Consider the following 21,691-nt stretch of genomic DNA (forward strand, 5'->3'; position numbering starts at 1 on the left):
TTGTGTTGAATGAAAGTAAATACCTGTCGAAAGCATCCTCATTAGGGTAGTCAATACCGGCTAGCTTGAAAGAAAAATGGACCAGATTTGTATACCCATTGTTCAGTTTTGCTGCACATATCAATGCAAATATCGACAGGCAATCTATAATAAAGACAGCGAGTATCAGACGGTCATTCTTTAATATTTAGTCCAAATCGGAAGTTTCCACGTTTTCTACATCCTCTTACGAGAACTACCTCCTATAACGTTGAAGATACCGTACTGTTTTAGTTCTGTGTATTCCTGAAGCAGATATTGTGGTTCTTTAAGTAAAAGACAAGTTTTTGAATTTAACTAAAAAATAAATTTGAAATATCTTTATATTGAGCGCTTTAACATGATGGAGTTCATGACCTTTGACGTTGGTGGAATGATCTTTAAGACGAAGCGTCAGAACTTACTGACTTACCCGTCAACCCGGCTAGGGAAGATGGCACAGGAAACGTACGGCGAGGATCCCGTCATTATAGACAGGAACCACACCATCTTCTCCAACATCCTGGACTTTTACAGACTCGGCGAACTACACCTCCCACAAAACGTGTGTGCTGCCGCGACCATCAAAGAGTTGGAGTACTGGGACATCCACCTGAGCCACATTGCTGAATGCTGTCTGAAGATCATCACTGAGTACGAAGAGAGCGTCAAAAAGCACATGGAGCTGAAGCGGCGGCTAGACGACGTGGAAATTGACTATAACTCTAAGGAAGTGAGTGAAAACAAAGCAAAACAGCTCCTCAGGCAGACCTGGCTTTTCTTTGATCGCCCGAACTCCTCCAAGCCTGCCTTTGTAAGTATAAATACTTAGTTTACGCGAGGAATTAATATCCGCTTAATATCGTAAGAAGCACATATCGCGAATTTTAAAATCTCGTTTTTATTTTTCGGACATATGTAAACAACATGAAACTATGATTAAAAATTCGACATTAGCGATTTTATGCTCAAATATTCGCGTAAAATAAGGAATCTACAGTAGCATCGATTTATTTAAATTTTAATTTATTCATTTAATATTGCAGATATTTACTTTTAAATAAAATACAATTACAAATATTTATATAAGAATTGCTGAATTGAAATGACTTTTTTTATATATAAAAGTGATATGTTTTACATTTTCATTATTGTAAATAAAATGCATGTGATATCACGGGAAGTATATTTTGTAGTAAGATAAAAAAAAAAAAACGGGCTACATTAAGAATAGTATAGTCAGCACAGCGTCGTTTCAGCCTTGTCTATTAATTTTTTAATGTACCACATGGTACCTATTTCATATAAAATGGTTAGAATTATTAAAAGAAGTTCAACATTATTTGTATTACATAAATTTATGGAACAATAACGCGCATGCTCCATTCCAGATCTACAGCATCTTCTTTATGCTGGTGACCGTCCTGTCTGTAGCGCTGTTCTGCATGGAGACCCACCCCCTTTTCAGGGAACAGGTCCAAACCAAGGACGAAATTCTGGGATTGATGAACTTCACTGACCTTTTCGACGATGTCAATATGGATAACCCAAAAGAGATCGTCTTCGTGACCACAGTTGTTAAGCCCTCGTTGTATCACCTCCAGGTGACATGTCTTGCTTTCTTCACGACAGATCTGATTCTTCACTTTGCAACATGTCCTGTCAAAAAGCAATTCTTCCGGTCCCCTCTCAATGTCCTGGACGCCTTCCTTGTCTTTTCAATGTGGACCACCACAGTGATGGAATTCGTCGAGATATGGAGTGCCGGAAAGATTGCAGGAACCGTGTACATAACATTCAAGCTGTGCTCTGTGTTCCGTCCTTTCCGCTTGCTCCGTCTTATCCGGCAACACAATGGACTGAACATGCTCTTCTTGGCGATGGGGAACAGTAAGTGGGAGATTGGACTGTTGATGATGGCCTTCATGTTTTTCTCCACTTTTTTCGCGGGGTTCGTGTACTACGCGGAGTACAAAGAACCGACCACTTTCCCCAGTGTGTTCACGGGAATCTGGTGGTCGGTCATCACCATGACGACCGTTGGTTATGGCGACGAGTATCCCAAGACGTTGCTTGGGAGGATCGTCGGTACGGTGTGCGCCCTGTCGGGTGTTTTGATCATTGCTATGCCTATTGCAATCATAGCCTCCACATTCAGTGATTTCAACGACAAAAATAAAGTTAGGCTAAAACGCCAGTCGTTCCAAACTCAGAATAAAAAACAAGACAAGTCAGTTGAAAATCATTTTAAACCATACCAAATAAAGCACTCGGCGGTTTACTGATTTGATTAAAATCTTATAGTCTAACTTTAGCGGTTCGATATACAATGATGAGAAATCAGTGCAGTTATCAACCCATTAGTTTGTTTAAAAGAGTAGACAATCAAAATTTGTGATCACACTACGAAATATCACAATTGAGTCAACTGTTGTGTGGTAAGCATGTCTACAACGGCATGTCTTGAACCAATGTCAGGAAAAGAGACGGGGTAAGGTCTGGCTGGGATTTTTTTTTGTTGTTGCATGAACCGGGTATTTTATATCAAAGTTATACTGGTTAATAATTATCACAATTATAGCTTATCAGGAGCCATTATGTATGTATATTTTTATTCCAATGTCCAGTACGTATAAATGCTTGTTTTCTATGAAAACGTTTACCCAAAATTCAATAATGATTATATTTTGCATATTTATAACTATATAAATTGACGTGTGAAACTGTCAGATTTTGTTCATATAAACTTTGTATAGCATTTGACATACGGGATACATTAAAGGAATACGGGAGATAACTTTAACTCAGCGCATTTATTATGAAATATCCCGAGAGTTCCGAGTGTCAACATGGTGTGTAAATTCGAAGAAAAAGTATTGAATTTTTCATCAAATTGAATTAAAATTTTTAGATGAAAATTTGACTGTTATTTTCAACGCAGCGTCAAAAAACGTTTTGGAGCGAATCTGCATTGTTTTGCTCCATTACGGGTATATGCGAGGCATCTCAACTTTGGTGAAGGCCTGTTTCGAGGCACAATTAGATTATTCTAGCTAAGCAGAGTGTAGTGAAATTAATAGCATTATTGTAGTCTTAAAGCTTGGTTATGTAAATGTCAACACTACGGTGTGTCGATGTATCTATTTCGTAAATGTCTGATATCATTTGCAATGTTAACCCGTGCATGGACGGGTCAAAGTCTAGTCAGATTAAACAATTTAATGATCACAAGATCGATAATACATATGTAGTTTTAAAATTTGGTCTTTAATTAGCATATATGTAGCCGAACAGTTAAGGGGAAGATGGTACTTGTAAATCAAACAACATATACAATATAATACAAAATATGAGAAAATTGACAAATTAAAGAGGAGACAATGGCTATACCTTACCAGAAAGATGATTGAAAATAATTTACAATGCTTACTTATAAGGAAAGTTAATATTTGAACTTTACAGAGACATTAGAAGTGTTGCAACTGTGAAAAAATACAATTAATTATTCACAGTGCAATAAAATTATACCAAAAACTAAATCTTTACACTTATATATAAATCATACGTTGATATGAATTTCACATATCATAAGATGCAACAACAAAAAAATCAAAACAAAACAAAACAAAATACATGCATATCGACTGCATAGTAGAAATTATCTATGGGAACTCTCCATACTTTAATATTAAGGTCAAGATCTAGTAAATGAAAGATGCCTACAGTTCTATGAAATTCAGGATATAAATTCGTTCAATGATGCTTCACAACAATAGCTTTGTTTGATAGGGTAAGGCAGGGCTTAAATGTTTGGTAAACACAATGAAAAATCAGATTTTTAACTGTCAATATCCATTTAATATGATAGAAATAAGAAAATAAATTTCGGAGTTTTGTAAATATCTAACTAATGAAGTACCGTATATCGAGAATGCCTAGAGATTCTCAAAAAACGCCATTTAAAATGATATCAAAATGAATACAAGTATCTGGATAACTTTTCACCCTATTTAATATAGAATGTCAAGAAACTGTTTCATTTTTTAAATAATTCCCTTAAAATCGTAAAAAATGGGAAAAAGATGTAAAAAAAAAAATATATAAATTACGACATGATTATAGTTCTTACCAGATCTTAACAAGAATTAATAGTAAATAATATATATAACCTCAATACTAAAAGTTTGTGTTTACTAATTAAAATTACAGATAAAAATAACTTAATCAACAAAAAACTTTAACAAATATGAATTCATTGTATTAAGATTTTGTTTAGCAAAACAAAAAGTAGAAAAAAAAGTTGACACAATTTATACACATAGACACAATATAATACTTTTTCTATCACATAGAATACACTTTTGAATATTTCCATTTCATATTGGTCTGGCTCCTCTGGATGTGATAACACGCTATTTTAAGCCACACATAATGTGTACTATTTGTACACAATATAAACAATAACTGGAAGTTCGGAGTCGGTATAAATTACCAAAACAGATGCTCGGAAGCACTAGATTCCTTTATTATCGGAAAAAATTGTTCTTTTTAGGTGAAAGTATATTTAAATTTTGCTCTCTAATCTATTTTCAGGAAGGAAATCAAAGTAAACGTAAACATCTGCTTTAAGACTTATTTGCATTCATATCTGTATTTCAACTTTTTAGCCCATTAAGGTTCTTGTTAATGCAATCCATTAGAGAATGAAAATGAATTTTTTTATGATGAATATGTAAATCATTTTGCTTTGTAAGCTTAACATTTATTTCTAAAGAATGTCATTCCTACAATGGATTTCTCACAAATGATAATCATATGACGACAATTACAAAATAAACATGGATATTATATTATATGCAGGAGCTTTCATCTGTAAATCAAACAAGGTAAATAAATCTAGTTACAAAAATGTAAAAGCTGAGGTAAATGTGTTTAGTACAAAGTTGATCAACGGTGACTGTGAGAAAAAAAAAAACCTTTGTGTGCTATACATATGTATTATTGTTATAAAAGCTATTCACTCAATGATTTGGTTCATTAATGAATGACGGTGAAAATACATGCTTTTGTTCACTTATAATTTTACTGATATGCTATAAAATACAATGCTACATTCGATAGCAATACATATTTAAATAATTTAATTTTCTGCCGGGAAAGTGATGATTTTTTAAAGAGGAGAAAGGGCGTTGATCAAGTGAATTTCATTGATCTCGTGCCAGTTATTATAAAATATGTAGTAATATGTAATTAATGTTGAGGAAGTCAAGATGTTTGAATGTTTTGTGTAATCTATACATATGTAAAGATGACATCTCCATATTGTTTTGTGCCGCAAAAAACCCTTAAATATTCTGATCAGTTGTATTATGAAAAATTAATTTAAAGTACATAAGTTAGTGAAATTTTAACCTTTTTAATTTTAGAGATGTAGATGTACAAAATCACAGGTGATTTAAATAATCATCGATATTTTCTAGTTATCATTCTGTTTATGTTAATAAATACATACAAAGAATGATTCACTTCATTGATATCTCAAACCAGAACCTGTCATAAACAGTCATAACTCCATAAATAGAAGTGATTTCTATTATAGTATCTCCTTCGAATGCCAAGAAAGTGGCCATGGAACTTACATATTGTAAGAAAGCACATGCTTATTATAATATATGAAATTTTAAAGAAAATCTTATAGAGTATTTTCATGTACTTATACATTCTTTTTAAATTTAGATTCAAAAACTTTAAAATTTAAAGTGTTAGTTTTATGTATATTTTCATAAAACTATGATACTGCTATGCAGAAAATTAATTGACAAATATTTTTACACTGCAACGATCTGATCCCTTTTAACATAATTCTGTAACGTGATATTGACAGCTTATCTTACGCTAATTAACAAACATGGGTAAATTGTCAACACCTTCATAATTTCAATAATTTTTTAATCAATTACCGGAGTACACTCTCAATATTTTGTTATAAGTGGGAAAGTGAATTGATTCTAGAAAAAATAATTAGCACTATATCTGAGTACATGAACCGTATAAAAATAAAGTATATGTTTCTCCCTAAGAGTTACTAATTGCTCATGTGAGTGTTTACTTACCTACTTTAAACACGCAAGAGTAAGAATAAAAAGAATGACAAACATATTGCACTTATAACAAATGATTATTTCTCAGATCAACAGTTGAAAACTATACTCCCCAACACGACATTTATGTAATTTAGATTCTTCTTAAAAAATGCAATAATATACACCTGAATCGCCGCGGACATATGCATATGTTTAAACAAGCAATAATTACCAATTATTCAATACTTTAATTACTTTCGAAACAAGCAATCCTTCTGATCTCTAGGCTCTTCATAATTCTCAATTAGTAAAATGAAATGCATGCTTCAATATTTTATATTTATTCTAAAGTTACGATGAATGTAATGAGATCAGAGGTTGATTATTAAGGTCAACATAGAAATAAATGGATTAAACACTGTGTCAAAAAACTAAATCATATAACAATGCATAACACGTATCAACATCTATTTTTCATATGTCTTAAAAACTGTAAGATAACCCTGAAAAAATGCATTTAACATACATAACATTTAGGTAAATATAAGATAAAACAGGTTTGCAACTTTTCGAACAACATTTTCAAAGTTCAAACGAGCATACAAGCTTTTGTTTTCTTAATTCTGAGAAAAAAATATCTTGACAATAAGTAATATAAGACTAGACTTGCCAATAATACTTTAATAATATACAGGGATTTTTGCATTTTTCTTGCTTCAAAGACTTTGTTATTATGTCTATTTACAATTTTACTTTTGTATGTCATGTATTTATCACAGATAAACACTGCAAATATAACATTTGAACGTTTACCTAAAATAAAACCCCTAAATGTAGAAAACTACATTTGTATATGCAATTATCAAGAATTAATTGAGCATAAATTTTATCTGTTGTGCAAATCAAAACCCATGAACATCTAAATCATCATTCATTATGAACAAAATTGTACCGCTTCTGTTGGTAACACATCACCAGTGCCTAAAATCTTCCTTTGAACTAAGAATAAAAATGAATATATATTAAAGCATAAAAAGGGTTACGGGACGAATAATTTAAATTGTTTGTATTGTTGGTTTGATATATCAAATTACGTTTAAAAAGAAGTTAAAGAGTAAACATCAAAAATAAAATTTCAATTCGATTATATTATGTATATTAAATATATGTAGATTATTTCATGAACTGTTTTGTTCAAAATGTCACTTACTTCCACCCAGTGTTTTCAGGATTGTTTCTACGTCTTTCTGAAATTAAAACCAGCAGAGAAAAGTTAAAGAATGGAAGCAGAGTCATATAATCTTAAGTTCATGTTAACGCTTTCACAATTGATTTCATTTGTCTAACAAAGAAGAAAAAACGTTGTGCATATTAAGACATTATCTTTGTTTGAAAGTTGCAAGACAAAGTGCACATGCAAACCATTAAGGCCGTCATGTTACAATCAAAGGCCCAGGGATCACATCAGTCACTTGAACACTTAGCATACCTTTCATCAAAACAGTTAAATACAATTTATTTAGGCTTTAGAATAAATCTTGCTTAAACGAGTTTTACAATTTTCTCTACGTATTGTTTAAACATCGATCGCCTTATATTGTTTCAGTTTTTAAAATCAAAAACTCAAGAAAGGTTTTTCTCTATTTATCCATACGAAAAAAAATGACCCTCGCATTGTGACCCTGCATTTGCCCATGGAACAACCTAGAAGATAATTAAAAATAACAAAACTTTTCAATAATACTTTATTTTAAATTATTTCCCCCTGAAAAGAGGATATGACTCTTAATTTCAACAAATTTGAAATCTTTTTGCCTAAAAGTGCTCTGGGTCAAGATATGTCCAGTGGTGAAGGAGAAAAGTAAAATTATGAAAAGTTTAAAGAAAAAAGACAAAGAGTGACCAGAAAGACTTACTTAAACTTTCAGCTTACGCGAGTAAGTAGGTACATGTAATTCCGCAATTCCGCTGTTTTGTGTCAAATCGTAAGAATATAAAATCGCAAGCAATAATTTCCTGTTATAATTTCATGTAATTTAAAACTTTCTGATAAATGAAGGCGAGATACTCTAATCAACGAGTTCGAAGGTTGCTTCTCGCGATATTAAGCAGATAAGGACTTCCTTGCGTTTAATAAGGAATCTATGGAAGTTAATATTTACGTCTAGGATAAAAGATGTTAATTTATTCAAATTGAATAATCCAACCGATTGATACGTGATATGTTGAGAGAGTCAAGTTATGATACATGATAGATGACTGTTACAACCAGAATAAAATCGTTTTTAGAAATAAATAGAGAGGAATAATACACTTAGGGACTTTAAGCATCTTTTAAATTCAGTACAATAAGAGAAAAGACATCCTTAAAAGAGACCTTCTAATCACAAGTGTCAAAATAATAATTGATAAAAAGAATATACACAATTTTCTCATCAATTATGAACAGCAAACTTACAACACTGTTGGGTGACAGTTCTTTGATTTTTTCTAGAATTTCATCGATGTCGATTTCATCCAAGCCTTTCTTCTCCATTTTCAAAACATCAATAATATTTTGCTAAAGGATAAAATACTGATGCATGAACATATTTAAAACAATCTAACTGAGACAGTAGGTTGAAAATACAAACTCTTTACCTGATGCTTGACATATTGAGAAATGCAGCCAACATCATTTCTTATTTCACCTTGAGTGATGCTTATGATCTTTTGTAGTGAGTCCTTAAATCAAACAAAACATTATTACAAGATTAATTTTTCAGATGCATCTTTAAAATGCTATGTTAATATTAATGTAAAATAATGACACTAACAAGAGACATGTTTACATTGCTTTATTAATTAACCTCATATTTAGAACGCTCTGCTGATTGTAGAAGAGGAGAATTTCTATTAACAACTTGTATCCATCAACTGAAATCATTCGTACAGCAGAGGAGTATTTAAATATTTCATCAAATCTCTAGAGTAAACCCATATAGTTTTTAAACTTCATCTTTGATATTGATTGATTTTATTTTTATTTCGACTGAAGATAACGACGAGTTATTTTTATATAATTTGTCTTAATCTATACTACTACAGTAAAACACAGTTATAGCGAACACGCTTATAATGAATTGACGCTTACAGCGAAGTGAATTTCATTCCCCAAGTCTCTATTTCATGTTGTAAACTTGACGGATATAACGAATTACGCTTATAACGAAGTTAAATTGGCTGTCCCTGGGACTTCGTTATAAGCGTGTTTTACTGTATATTAAAATAATAAACTCGAATTTTTGGTCTTTAATACCGAGAAATCGAAAGAGTATTGTTATTTGTTTTATATATTTTAAACATTATTGGCACTTGATGATTACCAATTTGTTTTTATTTTTTCTCAATCATCTAATTAAAAATCAACGAAAATTCCTTTAAAAAATACGGAAATCATATGGATTTTTCGGATTTTACAATCCTGCACATGCACATTACATTCACACTAAATCACGGGATGAACTTGGAAACGATATTACAAATACGTGTAAATTTTCATTGAAAAATTGTCATATATATAAAATATTATATATTCTGTTCATCAAAGGAAACACGAGGATAACTCGAACTCAGTGTATTTAATATAAAAAATCCAGAGAGTTGCGAATGTCAACTCGAAGCAAGTGAAAAACGTTGCTGGAGAAAGTGTAGAATTCTTCATTTAAATAATTAAATTCTTAGTCGAAAGGTATTTACAGCCTCAAAATAGTTTACAGTATTGTGAATAATTTGACTGTTATCTTCAATCATCATTCATCATATCTTCATTATTTTTTTCAAAAATCGTTTCGCAGCGATTCTGCAATTGTTTGCTACATTACGGGTATATGGGAGGCATTTTAAATGTGGTATAGGACTGTCCCGAGTCACAGTTAGATAATTCTAACTAAACAGAGTGTAGTGAAATCAATGGCATTATTGTAGGCTTTAAGCTTTATTATGTAAATGGCAACAATAAGGTGTGTCGATGTATCTATTTCGTAAATGTCCGATATCATATACAATGTCAACCCGTGCACGCACGGGTCAAAGTATAGTCAATAAGTATATGTTTAAAAGATAATTACAAACATTTACGAAAATAAATACCTGGGATATAGAAAAGAAATGTTTATCATAAAACTGTGAAGAAGATTAGCATTAAAAAAATGAACTAGTGTATTTCTATATGCTTAAGGTGGAATATCCCTCTGATAAGAGAGATAACTTCTGTAGAAAATAATCTCACTTTGTTTCTGTTAACTCACAATTATTAAGGCATGTAGCAATAAGGGAAGCAGTGCTGGGCTCAATTTATGTTGGAAGGCGACATTTATTTAATATTCAATTATAAAAAAAGGAAATTTGACCCAAACGAACTAAACCCAAACTTTTGGCAAGTGAAAAAAAAGTAAAGAAAACTTTCAAAAAAAATGTAAGAAGGGATTTATATTTATCAAAATTTTAATGAGGCAGTGTCTACATGTATACCCCTTCCCCTCCCCCAATGGATTAATTTTTTTTAGAAATATTACTAAATTTTATGTACTAGTTCAGTACATGGACAGAATGTGTTTGATGTTTTAGGCCAGATAATTTTGGATGAAATTTTGCTCTCTCTCTCCATTTATACATGTAGCTCGTTCACAAAGGTGAATGAATTATAATTGAGAAAAACGTGAATTGCAAACTCTACACTTAATTATCATCGTTTGAAACAAAGCATTTCAAATGTTTAAAATTGAATATGTGTCTTCTTATCTGAGAGAGCAGATATGGGACAACAAAATTAAACAAATAATAATATTACATTTTATTCAAGACAATATATCCCTATATTGAGATCATACCAATTACTGGAAGATCATTCATTTGATCACCTTTTAGTGTTATAACAATATGCTCTCACGACTGGTTTACATTTTTAGCATTTCTAAAACACATGGATCCATTCACATGAACTATTATCTTATCCAAATTTAAAAACAGAAAACATTTCTGATTAATTAGAAACTGTGGCAATTTATCAAGTACTGTATGTGAAATATGTAAGTAAAACCTTCAATAGTCTATGATAAAGAAAGATAATTCTTGCTAATTGAAGCAATTTTTGTTACAAACCAATGCAACAAAGTGCTATTCTGAACTAAAAAGCACCGCTTCATTATGTTTTCTAATATGAATTGGCAATGTATATAACTATATATTATTTTCATATACATTTAATATTTTTAATTTTACATTGCGATGGTAAAATTTTGCTTTTTCTATTCATTATGTCTAGTTTTCTTCATATTGACTGTCATGAAAATCAATATTAATTTTTTTTAAAAAAGATATGGTAAAATTAATAGCAGAGGGATATTGCACCTTAACAGGGCCCAAACAGAATTTGCCCGAGATACCATGATTTTCATGCAAAGAGTCTTTTGTTCATCACGCAAAATTATTTTATTATCTGTTTGATGGCATCGAATGAAGAAGATTCAGATAATAAAATCTTTCAGCGAGATTCCGACAGACCATTTGCTCGGCCTCAAAACAATGTGTAATTTTCGTATGTTTGATTTCAGGAAGATTTCTCATTTTGTGCTCTAACAAATTCTATTATGTTCTTCGTATCTAAATATTTTATTAAACTGCAATTGTAGGCTTTACAAAAAGCAGATTTGTGTAAAACTATATTTCTGTAAACAAGTTTATTTTCTGTTATAGTGTGGTTGAAGCATCCCCTTGTCGTTTTTAAAAGGATAAGTAATCTTACCTGTGGATAGGTCCCGTCTATCTGAACAAAGGTTATGGGATACGTAGGTATTTCTGCATCTATGAATGTACTTTTAGTTAACTAAAAAAAAAACGACAAAAACGGCAATCAATAAAATGCATCGATTTATGGAAGAGAACAACCTCAGAATGTGAAAACTTGTCTTATAAAATTGACATTATATGAATAGTGCCTGTTTGGGAGGGTAAGAGTTGAAATTGACACCCCTCGAAATCCATTGTCAACCGACGCGAAGCGGAGGTTGACAATGGTTTTCTCGGGGTGTTAATTTCAACTTTAACCCTCCCAAAAAGGCAATATTTATTTTATTATACTGAATGTCTTTATTTTAACAAAACTTTACTGCTTTTATATAGGAATGACATAAATTCTACGGCGAACCGTACGCGCATAATTTACGCGCATGTAACAACCCGCTGCTAAGTGTGTTGCTAACGCTGAGGGTAATAGAACGGATTGTCACCTGTGTCTTAACCAATCAGATTTCAGTATTTAACATGAATGTATAATAATACAAAACACTGCCCACTTAACAATTTACTTAAAATTATAACATATAATAAACAGTTTGTTGGGGCAGAAATCTAATTAATGTTATGTTCAGTGTATACCATTTTATATTTTATGATTTAGCGTAAAAATATGATATTTAAATGTTAACAATGATGAAACACTATGACAGACATTCATTTTTTATTTTATATACTAGAATGGAAACAATGGCCACATTTATCACAGACGAAAACATTTTCACGAGCCACTAGTATGTTTACATGTATATATGATTCTAAAATGTTTTATGACCTTTGTCGTTCGTTTTAGTAATGATTGAATGAAATGCGTAAATGCTTAATTCATTATTAAAACTTTATGAATAACATTATCATTTTGAGATTACAGGTATGTACATTTATATCTTAAAATTTTACATTCTTCGAAGAAATATCTTAGTCGATATTCTCTTGGTTATAGCTGTGTTCTATTCACATTGCACTGGGACTCAAATGATTAACAGATCACATCCTGAATGGTGACGTAAAGATATAAAAGTAACAATCATAAAATTTACTTATCCATAGTAATTTATAGTTCAATGTACACTGCTCTAGGTTATTTCAGTCTATCTCTTCATATATAATTAGTCAAATATCATGAACACAAATGAGATCCCAAGCTCTAAAGCATATTTGCATCTTTGTAACATGTATATAAATATGTTGAGTATATTTTATCATAAATATTTTTTTGTGTTTAAATTCATAATAAAGTGAACATGAGGGTACTATAAAACAAATGATACTTTCTAAGACATGTAATAAAATTTCGTTACCGCATCTGTTTCACTGAAGTTTCCATTGGTAAAAAACACAATTCTTGGATGTATAGCATATCCATCCACATAAAAGATTTTTCCTATAACAATATAAACATTGGTTTATCAAATACTGAAAGCTTAAAATCTTTCTTGCACTTCACGAAACTAAATGTGTGTTTCAAAATTCGGGTATTTTCTATTAACATTTGTATTGTATCAAAATGATACAAAACATTGAAACAAATGTTGATAGGAATATCTGAATGTCATTGCAATCATCAATTAAAGTAGCCTATAAACGTACCGTAATCTGAAGCAATTCGGAATATCACTGACAATACTGTATACACGTTCCAGCTTGCATCATTGCCAACGACCTCATCTAAAATCAAATTCAAATTTTAAAAAAGCAACTAAAAGTATTAAGAATGTTAGCAAAAAAGTTTGTTATTTTTTTCCTTTTTACACGTACCAATGATATGATTGAAACTATCCTCACGAGGGAACTCTGGCAAAAAAGGTTGTTCAATGTGAATTTTTCCATCGCATCCAAAAGCTAATAGACTGACAAACTCGTTATATCTCACAGACCCGTCACTGTGAACAAGATCAAACTCTGAAATAAAAGGATTCCTTGTTAATTTATCACAAAACTCCATCATTTGACAGTGACATTGTACACAAGGCAAAATCTTACCCTGAAGTAATTTTTTGTAAAGGTTGTTCAGCATCTCTCTCGTATTTGAATGTCTTGATGCATCAGTTGCATCAAGACATAAAAGAGTGTACATTCCAGGATCATTTTCTTGTAATAGATTGAGAAGTTTATTAGAATAAAACAAATAAACATCCCTTCCTAAAAATGTTCCTACCCGATCATTCAATTTCTACACTAAAGTGTAGTACCAATTTTATAATGTTCAGTTTTGAGGTTAGATAAATACACATGAATTATTTTTTTTTATAAACTTGTAACTTGTTACCATTTAGAATGATTGCAAACCTGTTGGATCTTATCTAACGTTGACATATAAAACGTTCCATAAAGATACTTACTTTTACTAAACAAGGATTCTGCTGCGTTTTGTATTTTTGTTGCCGAAGTTGATTTTCCTTTACACATTCTATAGATCTTTCTTAAATATAATAAAATGATAATGAAGCCCAAATAAGAAATAATTAACTCTGACACAAGTAGTTTAATGAAATTGATTAATACGCTTAAGGCACTAATATAAAGCATAGATAGTTTCACACTTTTTTATATTTGATAAATTTACATGAAAAAGAGCTTAGGCTAAAACAAAGCAGCATGTCCAAAAATTAAACATTAAACAATTAAACACGGGCCCCAATTTCTAGTATTTATGATGTATCTTAGAGATCATTTAAAAGAAGCTCTGCATAAAATTACTTTAAAGAGGCTGTCCTTGTTACCACTTGTTTGGGTATTCTAACGTCTTCTGATCGAATCAATCCATCAAGCCTTGTTTCAAGTGTTTCTCTTAATGACTCAACTGTTTTCAAAGCATCATCGTAATTTTGAGCAGGTAGACTGAATTGCATCATTACAGAACCTGACAAAACCTTTTCTAATTTGGCATTAAATTTTTCGTAAAATTCTTTTGCAATTTTAGCAACCTCCTTTCCATTTTTAGATGTGAGTTTCTCTAACAACCTAGTTAAATATGACACGGTTATATCTTTGTGAATTTCAGACTTTAACTCCACCCTCCATGCATTTTGCAAACTATCCTTGCTGCTCCATAGTATGGTACATATGTCTATATCTTCGTGAGCCAGCTTAAGTTCTGATAATTATAAGGGCAAAGGAAAACAAAAACAAATAAAATCAATGTATGGTCAACAAATACATCCATCTAAAAACTAAAATATGATGCAATAGAAAATACTCATATTATAAAAATAAAATTTGGTAAAGAAAAAAATCAAAATATTTTAGCTTCAAATATTGAATATTTTTCAATATCTTAATAATGAAGTCATTGTTTCACGAATGTTTATATTTTTTAGAAATGTCAGATGGTCAAATCAAAATTTTAAATCCATTGAAAAACAATTCAAAGCTTTCAAAATTTATTTATATATTCAAATAAATGTAAATTTACATGAAAACTGTTTTTTTTTTTTTTTACAAATATACGATTAACGATAATATTTGTACAAAGAGATCAGCGCAATCATACCGTTATAAACAACATTCGACTAATTAAATATCTTTTGTTTGAATTTGATGGTTATACAAACATAAATTAAGTCAAATCTCGAGAATATATATTACCAGCTGGTTCGTTTGCCTTGTTCTGTTCCAGCCATTCTATGACTGCCTTGTTGACCTTGATCTTTACTACGGTACAACAGTTACCAATCTGTAAAAAGTCCTCTCCATGTAAGAATACTGTGCATTTTTCTGGATCTACAATGAAAAACAACATAATTAAACTATTTTCTTTAAATATTAGAGGATGAAATAAATGGTGTTAAAAGGAATAGTTTTGAAAAGCAGATTTTTTTTGTATTGTTTGTTATTGAGGATTCCTGCATTAAGGTTAACGAACCCAAAGGAGAACTTCATGCAGTGAAAGGGAATGCATGTCACTGAAATAAAATTTGATGAACACTTTCTTATCACAAATAGATCATGCTATTCCAGGATGTTGCAGACAATATATCATTGCTTAGACATCTCTTCATAAGTTGAGAATCATTTCCAATAACAACAGATATTGAAATTATCTGACCAACCAAACTAAATTTTAACTAAAGAAATATTCAATTTTCTTAATAGTATCTGAAACTTTGTCTTATCTACGTGAATATACATGAAAGGTACCTGTTTACAATTTAAAGTATCCTTTTAATTTTAAAATATAGCAAGGTACCCACATAGATTTTTCTATCTTGGGTATACAACATGATAAAACAACATCTGCATGAACTTGCCCAGATACTCAGAATGGCACCCAAACTCGTCATACAAATACGTTTAAACGCTCTTCCTCTCACTGCGGCTTTTCTTAATTAAAGGTCTAGTAAGTTTAGTGAATATATATGGTGCCAGGGTAAGACAAAACGGCAAAACATAAAACTGACAACAGCGAATTATTCCACGAAATCCTTAAAATTTTCTATTATCTGGAAAAATATCTATATGATGATACGCACTTGTGATATCAAACTTAAGGATTACGTTTAGTCAGGGGCGAAAAAATCCACTTATAGGAACAAAAACTACTTATTTTACATTGTACCTCTACTATTGTTGTGCTATTTTTTACTTTCGAATAACTAGTTCAATGACCTACTTTTTATGCTGGCGACCTCTGTAGGTTTATTGAAACAATAGTAAAATTGTCTTCCTTTTCCAAGGTTTTCTTTATTTTGTAATTATTAGAGGTAATAAACCAATGTGTTGGTTGAAAAAAATTAAATACGAATTGCTTTACTATATTCATATTCCAACAAATCGTTTAAACTCTAAGGCTAAGGAGGGAAATTGGTTAGTATTTGTTAATTACAATGATTATAAAAACAACATACATGTATCACTGCCTTATCTGTTCAGCTTTTTAAAAATTATTAACGAATGATACAAATATCACTGTTTAATTGCGTTGCAAATATAATTATTGTACCTACGATAAAAGTGTTTATTTCATGTTTTTATTTTTATATTACACGACATCAATTCATTATATAGAAAATGCAATTGTCTAAAGCAGGCACATACGTGTAACAACGATTCGAAGGATGATAATTTCAAATGGAAATATATCACTTGTCATGGTCAGACCTTTTTTGAAAAGTCGAGTTGACTGAAACGTGAAATTGTGACAATGGGCAGAGGAACTATTTATGAATGTTTGCTCGCGGTCGTTTTCTTTTGAATAATCATGAATTACAAAATTTGTAGATTAGATGTTTAATTCATACATACACAGAGTATTCCTTCCTTGCTTTCTGTTTAATTCATTAGTTATTAAAAATGATAATAACATTTTTTTTTTAATTTGTGTTTTTTGATACGAGCAACCGTTTAATCGGTCGGAACGAATTACGATTAACCTATTATTAGAAGCAAGTCTGCAATCGATTGACATCCCTTATTTATGCGTAACACTTTTTTACGTCATTATGTAAAGGGGAAGGTTGTCTTTAATGTCAACCCCCCCCCCCCAAAAAAAAAAAAAATAGCACAGCTAAACAAACAAATAAACAAATTACTGGTCAAAATTCTTTTTGGGTCATTGTTATTTACATTTGACCAAAAATGTTTAATACATACGCTTCAGTGTATTTAAAAAAGTCCTAAATATTGGATAAATTGATAGTGTTAACTGATATATTGATCAAATAAACCTTGCAGTTCTAACAAGGGACCAAACCCAACTGAGGACTAACTGACTACGTACCATTAAGGACTAACAGTAAGGAATCCAAATTGACTTGATAACATTTACGTTTTTGATTAAACCAAACACCTTTTACTACTTGATATATCGATGGCAGCCACACTTTCCAGAAAGAAGCATCAAGACTTCAGGTGAAATTAGCATAGACTGATTGACAAATTTGTATTCAGAAAGCCTTGCGTTTGCTTAAAAAGTCAAGGAAAAACTTATTATGATAAAATATAGCAGAAACAGAGACATTAAGCATACATGTGTGAAAAAGATTTGCGACGTTCGAAATTGAGTGAATCATCAATTAAACATCCAAGACAAAAAGCAACCAAATGTTCACAAACAATGAATGTTGAATCTATGAAAAATTATTCCAATAGAAACTAGCTGCTGTCATTAGACAGTAATACCCGCACCAAGTGTTTGCCCCTCAATAACACTGTTTTGTACCAATTTAATTAAAATGAAGGCCGCATGCAAACTCTGGTAATACATTTAAAAATTATAAATTTCATAACTGAAGGATGAGATGCCTTCCCATGTGATAATACACATGAGCAGCACTTTGTGCAATTTGGGGTTGAACTGTTTGCATGTGAATTTTAAGTTAATCAATAATCTTAACATTTCATGTCATAGAAATTAAGTATAATGGTCTATGTAATTATTACAAACAAAATTAAATTATGCCCCCTCTCCGCAGGGGTTGCCGGCTTTAGATTTGCTTCTGTTTGCCTACATGTACATAATCTTGTGCACTGATTTAGAAAAGGGGTGGGAGTGAGGGGTCCAGACCCTCTCCCCTCCCCCCCCCCCCAATGAAATTTCATTTATATCAATAGTAAAATTACCAAAAATACGCCTCGGACTCTAATGCCCGTACAGACATGTAATTGTTCTAACCCATTGCGCTTCAATATAAGGAAACATTATTTATGGGGGAAATATTATATTTATACTTTATTGTTTATTTCAATAGGAAGTGTACATCACAATATGCAGGTGTCCTGGACCACCTTAAAGCTGCTATTTACCTAATAAAATAGTGCAAGGAGTTTTGAAGAATAGGTCATAAAAATACACGATGTTACAAATAACTGATCTTTGTCTGAAGTTACGTACACAACACAGGTCTACAGGTCTCACTAGCTGGTACTAGTTTTATCCAGCTCTTCTATTAGATGGGTTCCACATGGTGTATACATATATGTATGTGTTTTTCATATGCAGAAAAGTTAACATGCTTGAACATTTCATTTGTGATGATCAGCTAAAGGGATTCATTGTGTGCTCCAATTGGATTATCATTAAGTGTTGACCAATATAGGTAATCATAATACATGTATAGTGAGTATTATAGTAGCACAATATTATGAGACACCGGTATGTTCATAAGTATTACGTTCACTTTCTAAATAAGTGATCTCAAATTGCCAGCATACTGTATCATCGTCTTTTAATATTTAAATAAGCTTATCATCGTTACCTATCCAATCGCATTTGTAAAGTTTCTGTCATTTTAATTGCTAAAGTAATTTTATATAGATAGTGCCTGTTTGGGAGGGTAATAGTTGAAATTGACACCCCGAGGAAACCATTGTCAACCGACGCGAAGCGGAGGTTGACAATGGTTTTCGAAGGGTGTCAATTTCAACTGTTATCCTCCCAAACAGGCACTATTTATTTTGTTATACTGAATGTCTTAATTTTTAAGAAAATTTTACTGCTTTTATATAGGAATAACGTGAATTCTACAGCGAACCGTACGCGCATAATTTTCGCGCATGTAACAATTTGTAATGTTACCCTTTGCTAAGTGCGTTGCTAACGCTGAGGGTAATAGAACGGATTATGAACTGTGTCTTAACCAATCAGATTTCAGTATTTAACTGAAAGTATAACATCTTATTTGTCAGACTTACACTATTGAGTTGACCCCATATTGACCCTGTAACAATTTCGTATTAAATTTGTGTATTACATGTTTAAGTAAGTGCATGTAAAGACTTATCATTTTTAAATGAGTTATAATATGAAGGAAGGTGTCTCTCTTTCTTAATGTATTATAATGGATCAAATACAATGTAGGCCATGACCCTTTGGGATTGTTTTGACCCCATGAAACAGGAAAATACAAAATCTTCTTACGTCATTTTGGTGCATCAAATGGTGTAAAGTACATGACCCCCAGGTGTTGTCTTTAACCCCCCCCCCCCTTATGAAATAGGAAATAAAATATACACTGTATATCTTGATAACTTTTGAGATCCTCATCCCTAAACTATATAATTTATTCTTGATCTTTGTGTCATTGCACATCAAATTGTACATAGGTTATGCTGCCTTGCAGACACCCTGACTTTCTAGAACTAGAAATAATAAAGTATTTTATCTTATTCAGGGGAAAGGGGACAGTTTATATTTGAGTTTGTTTTGGGGTGGGGGTTCCAGGTCATATATTTGACAATTTTTTGATGTAAATTAAAATAAGACTAAGCCATACTACAGTCATGAACATAAATAGTATAGAACAAAACACAAACTAATATATATATATATATATATATATATATATATATATATATATATATATATATATATATATATATATATATATATATATATATATATATATATATAAAAGCATTAAAAATAACCAACGACACGAACAATAAAGTAAAATATTGTCAAATTTTCGGGACGACCCGTCCCTTCTTCAGGACAACAAAATAAAAACTACATATAAAAAAGGAAAACATCTACAAAACTAGCACTAAACTAAATAAATTATAAAAACTAAAAAATGTATAAACACCGGATCGAAACGTGGCAGCTATATCCTTGTATTAAAGATTTCAAGCCCGAGAAAGAAAAATCCCGTCCGACGCAGCGGACGGTCTGTGAAGAAGTGCTAGAAGATAACGCGAACATATTTTAAATTTGCTAATAGCATTGGAAGCCGATATAGGTGTCATTTTTAAATTATCATTTCTCAAAAATGATTCTTCCTCGATCCATCAAATAATGCATTGGTGTGTCGAGTCACCTTAGTATGTGTTAAAACATAGCTGTGCTGTTTATTCACACTTTAAGTTGGCTGAAATGCAGAGCCTCGTTCTGGGTACGTAAACGCTGTCTAAAAGCCAATGGCAATCAGTTTTCCTTCATGTTTAAAGCAATGAGCTGCATTTTTCATGTTGATTTTTTTTTTTTACTAAAATGTTCTTTATTTCTACTTAAATGACAAAATTTCATGGTTTTTAAATTTCTGTTAGCCGTATTTTTTGTGGAAAAGGCCGTTAAGAAGCCTTTTTTGTGGCAAAATTGAATTATTGTCGTCCTGTACAAAAATTGATTTGCTATATATTCTTTAGAATAGAAACATTTCCTTTGACAAAAAGTATTAATTTTTTTAAATCTTATTTTTCATAAACGTTTCAGTTACGCGCAGACTTAGCATACTAGCAGGTTTTTGCAGCAAAATAAAATTCTTAAAAATACAGCTCATATTGCTTTAAATTGTTCTAATCATAACGGAAGTAAACTATCGGAAGCCATATTGACTGTCGGAGTAAAAATAACCCACTTAGATAAGGTTCATCGTTTTGTTTTAAATGACAAATTAATACTACTGGTAAGTATCTTTTATTCTAATTTATCAATGTTCATGATATAAATTATCCCAATAATGTTTATGATATACATTTATCCTAAACATGAGATTTTCTATGAAACTATTCAAAAAATTGAAAAGATTTACCTGCTTTCGTTTGTGACAGTTGAATATCTATATATTTCGAACTACATGTATTTCTCTCTCCGATATCTTCAGACATGAGGAATTTAATTGATGAACATTGATCGGTAAATCATTAAATTTTAGGGAGATTTTCTTTTTTATGGTGACGTTATTATGATCCTTTTTTGGCAATATAAAGTTACCTTTGACCAAGTAGTTTCGCTTTGATTAAGTATATAGATGTGAATAACTTGGAAAATCCAGTTTTAAACAGAAAGTAAGTAAACACTCTTTTACCGCAAATAA

General features: G+C 31.2%; 3 protein-coding genes across 10 annotated transcripts in view; 2 read left to right on the forward strand and 1 right to left on the reverse strand.

Annotated features, from left to right (window-relative positions):
• Positions 1–4,080, forward strand: LOC128188030 (potassium voltage-gated channel protein egl-36-like). Its single transcript, XM_052858801.1, has 2 exons — positions 1–832; positions 1,410–4,080. The coding sequence occupies exons 1-2, from the start codon at positions 380–382 to the stop codon at positions 2,301–2,303; spliced, it is 1,347 nt and encodes a 448-aa protein (XP_052714761.1). The 5' UTR covers positions 1–379; the 3' UTR covers positions 2,304–4,080.
• On the reverse strand, positions 2,250–21,561 carry LOC128188027 (uncharacterized). Of its 2 annotated transcripts, XM_052858796.1 has the most exons (13): positions 21,407–21,560; positions 15,525–15,659; positions 14,637–15,033; positions 14,279–14,358; positions 13,920–14,027; positions 13,695–13,838; positions 13,527–13,604; positions 13,238–13,320; positions 11,887–11,967; positions 8,742–8,825; positions 8,560–8,661; positions 7,312–7,348; positions 2,250–7,100 (listed from the first exon to the last, which is right to left on the reverse strand). In XM_052858796.1, the coding sequence occupies exons 1-13, from the start codon at positions 21,480–21,482 to the stop codon at positions 7,036–7,038; spliced, it is 1,470 nt and encodes a 489-aa protein (XP_052714756.1). In that variant the 5' UTR covers positions 21,483–21,560; the 3' UTR covers positions 2,250–7,035. The 2 variants fall into 2 exon arrangements, with proteins under 2 accessions (XP_052714756.1, XP_052714757.1); XM_052858797.1 differs by lacking the exon at positions 13,920–14,027 and having other exon boundaries at positions 21,407–21,561.
• LOC128188025 (uncharacterized) overlaps positions 21,092–21,691 on the forward strand; it is a 20,884-nt gene continuing 20,284 nt past the window's right edge. Inside the window, exon 1 of one of the 7 annotated variants that reach the window (XM_052858794.1) lies at positions 21,092–21,280. The gene's annotated coding sequence lies outside the window, so the exon portion shown is untranslated. Of the gene's footprint in view, positions 21,281–21,479; positions 21,511–21,539; positions 21,663–21,691 lie in introns of those variants that run through there. The other 6 variants (XM_052858793.1, XM_052858788.1, XM_052858789.1 and 3 more) reach the window with 6 other exon arrangements.

This window comes from Crassostrea angulata, chromosome 6 (assembly GCF_025612915.1).
Source record: "Crassostrea angulata isolate pt1a10 chromosome 6, ASM2561291v2, whole genome shotgun sequence".
NCBI lineage: Eukaryota > Metazoa > Mollusca > Bivalvia > Ostreida > Ostreidae > Magallana > Magallana angulata.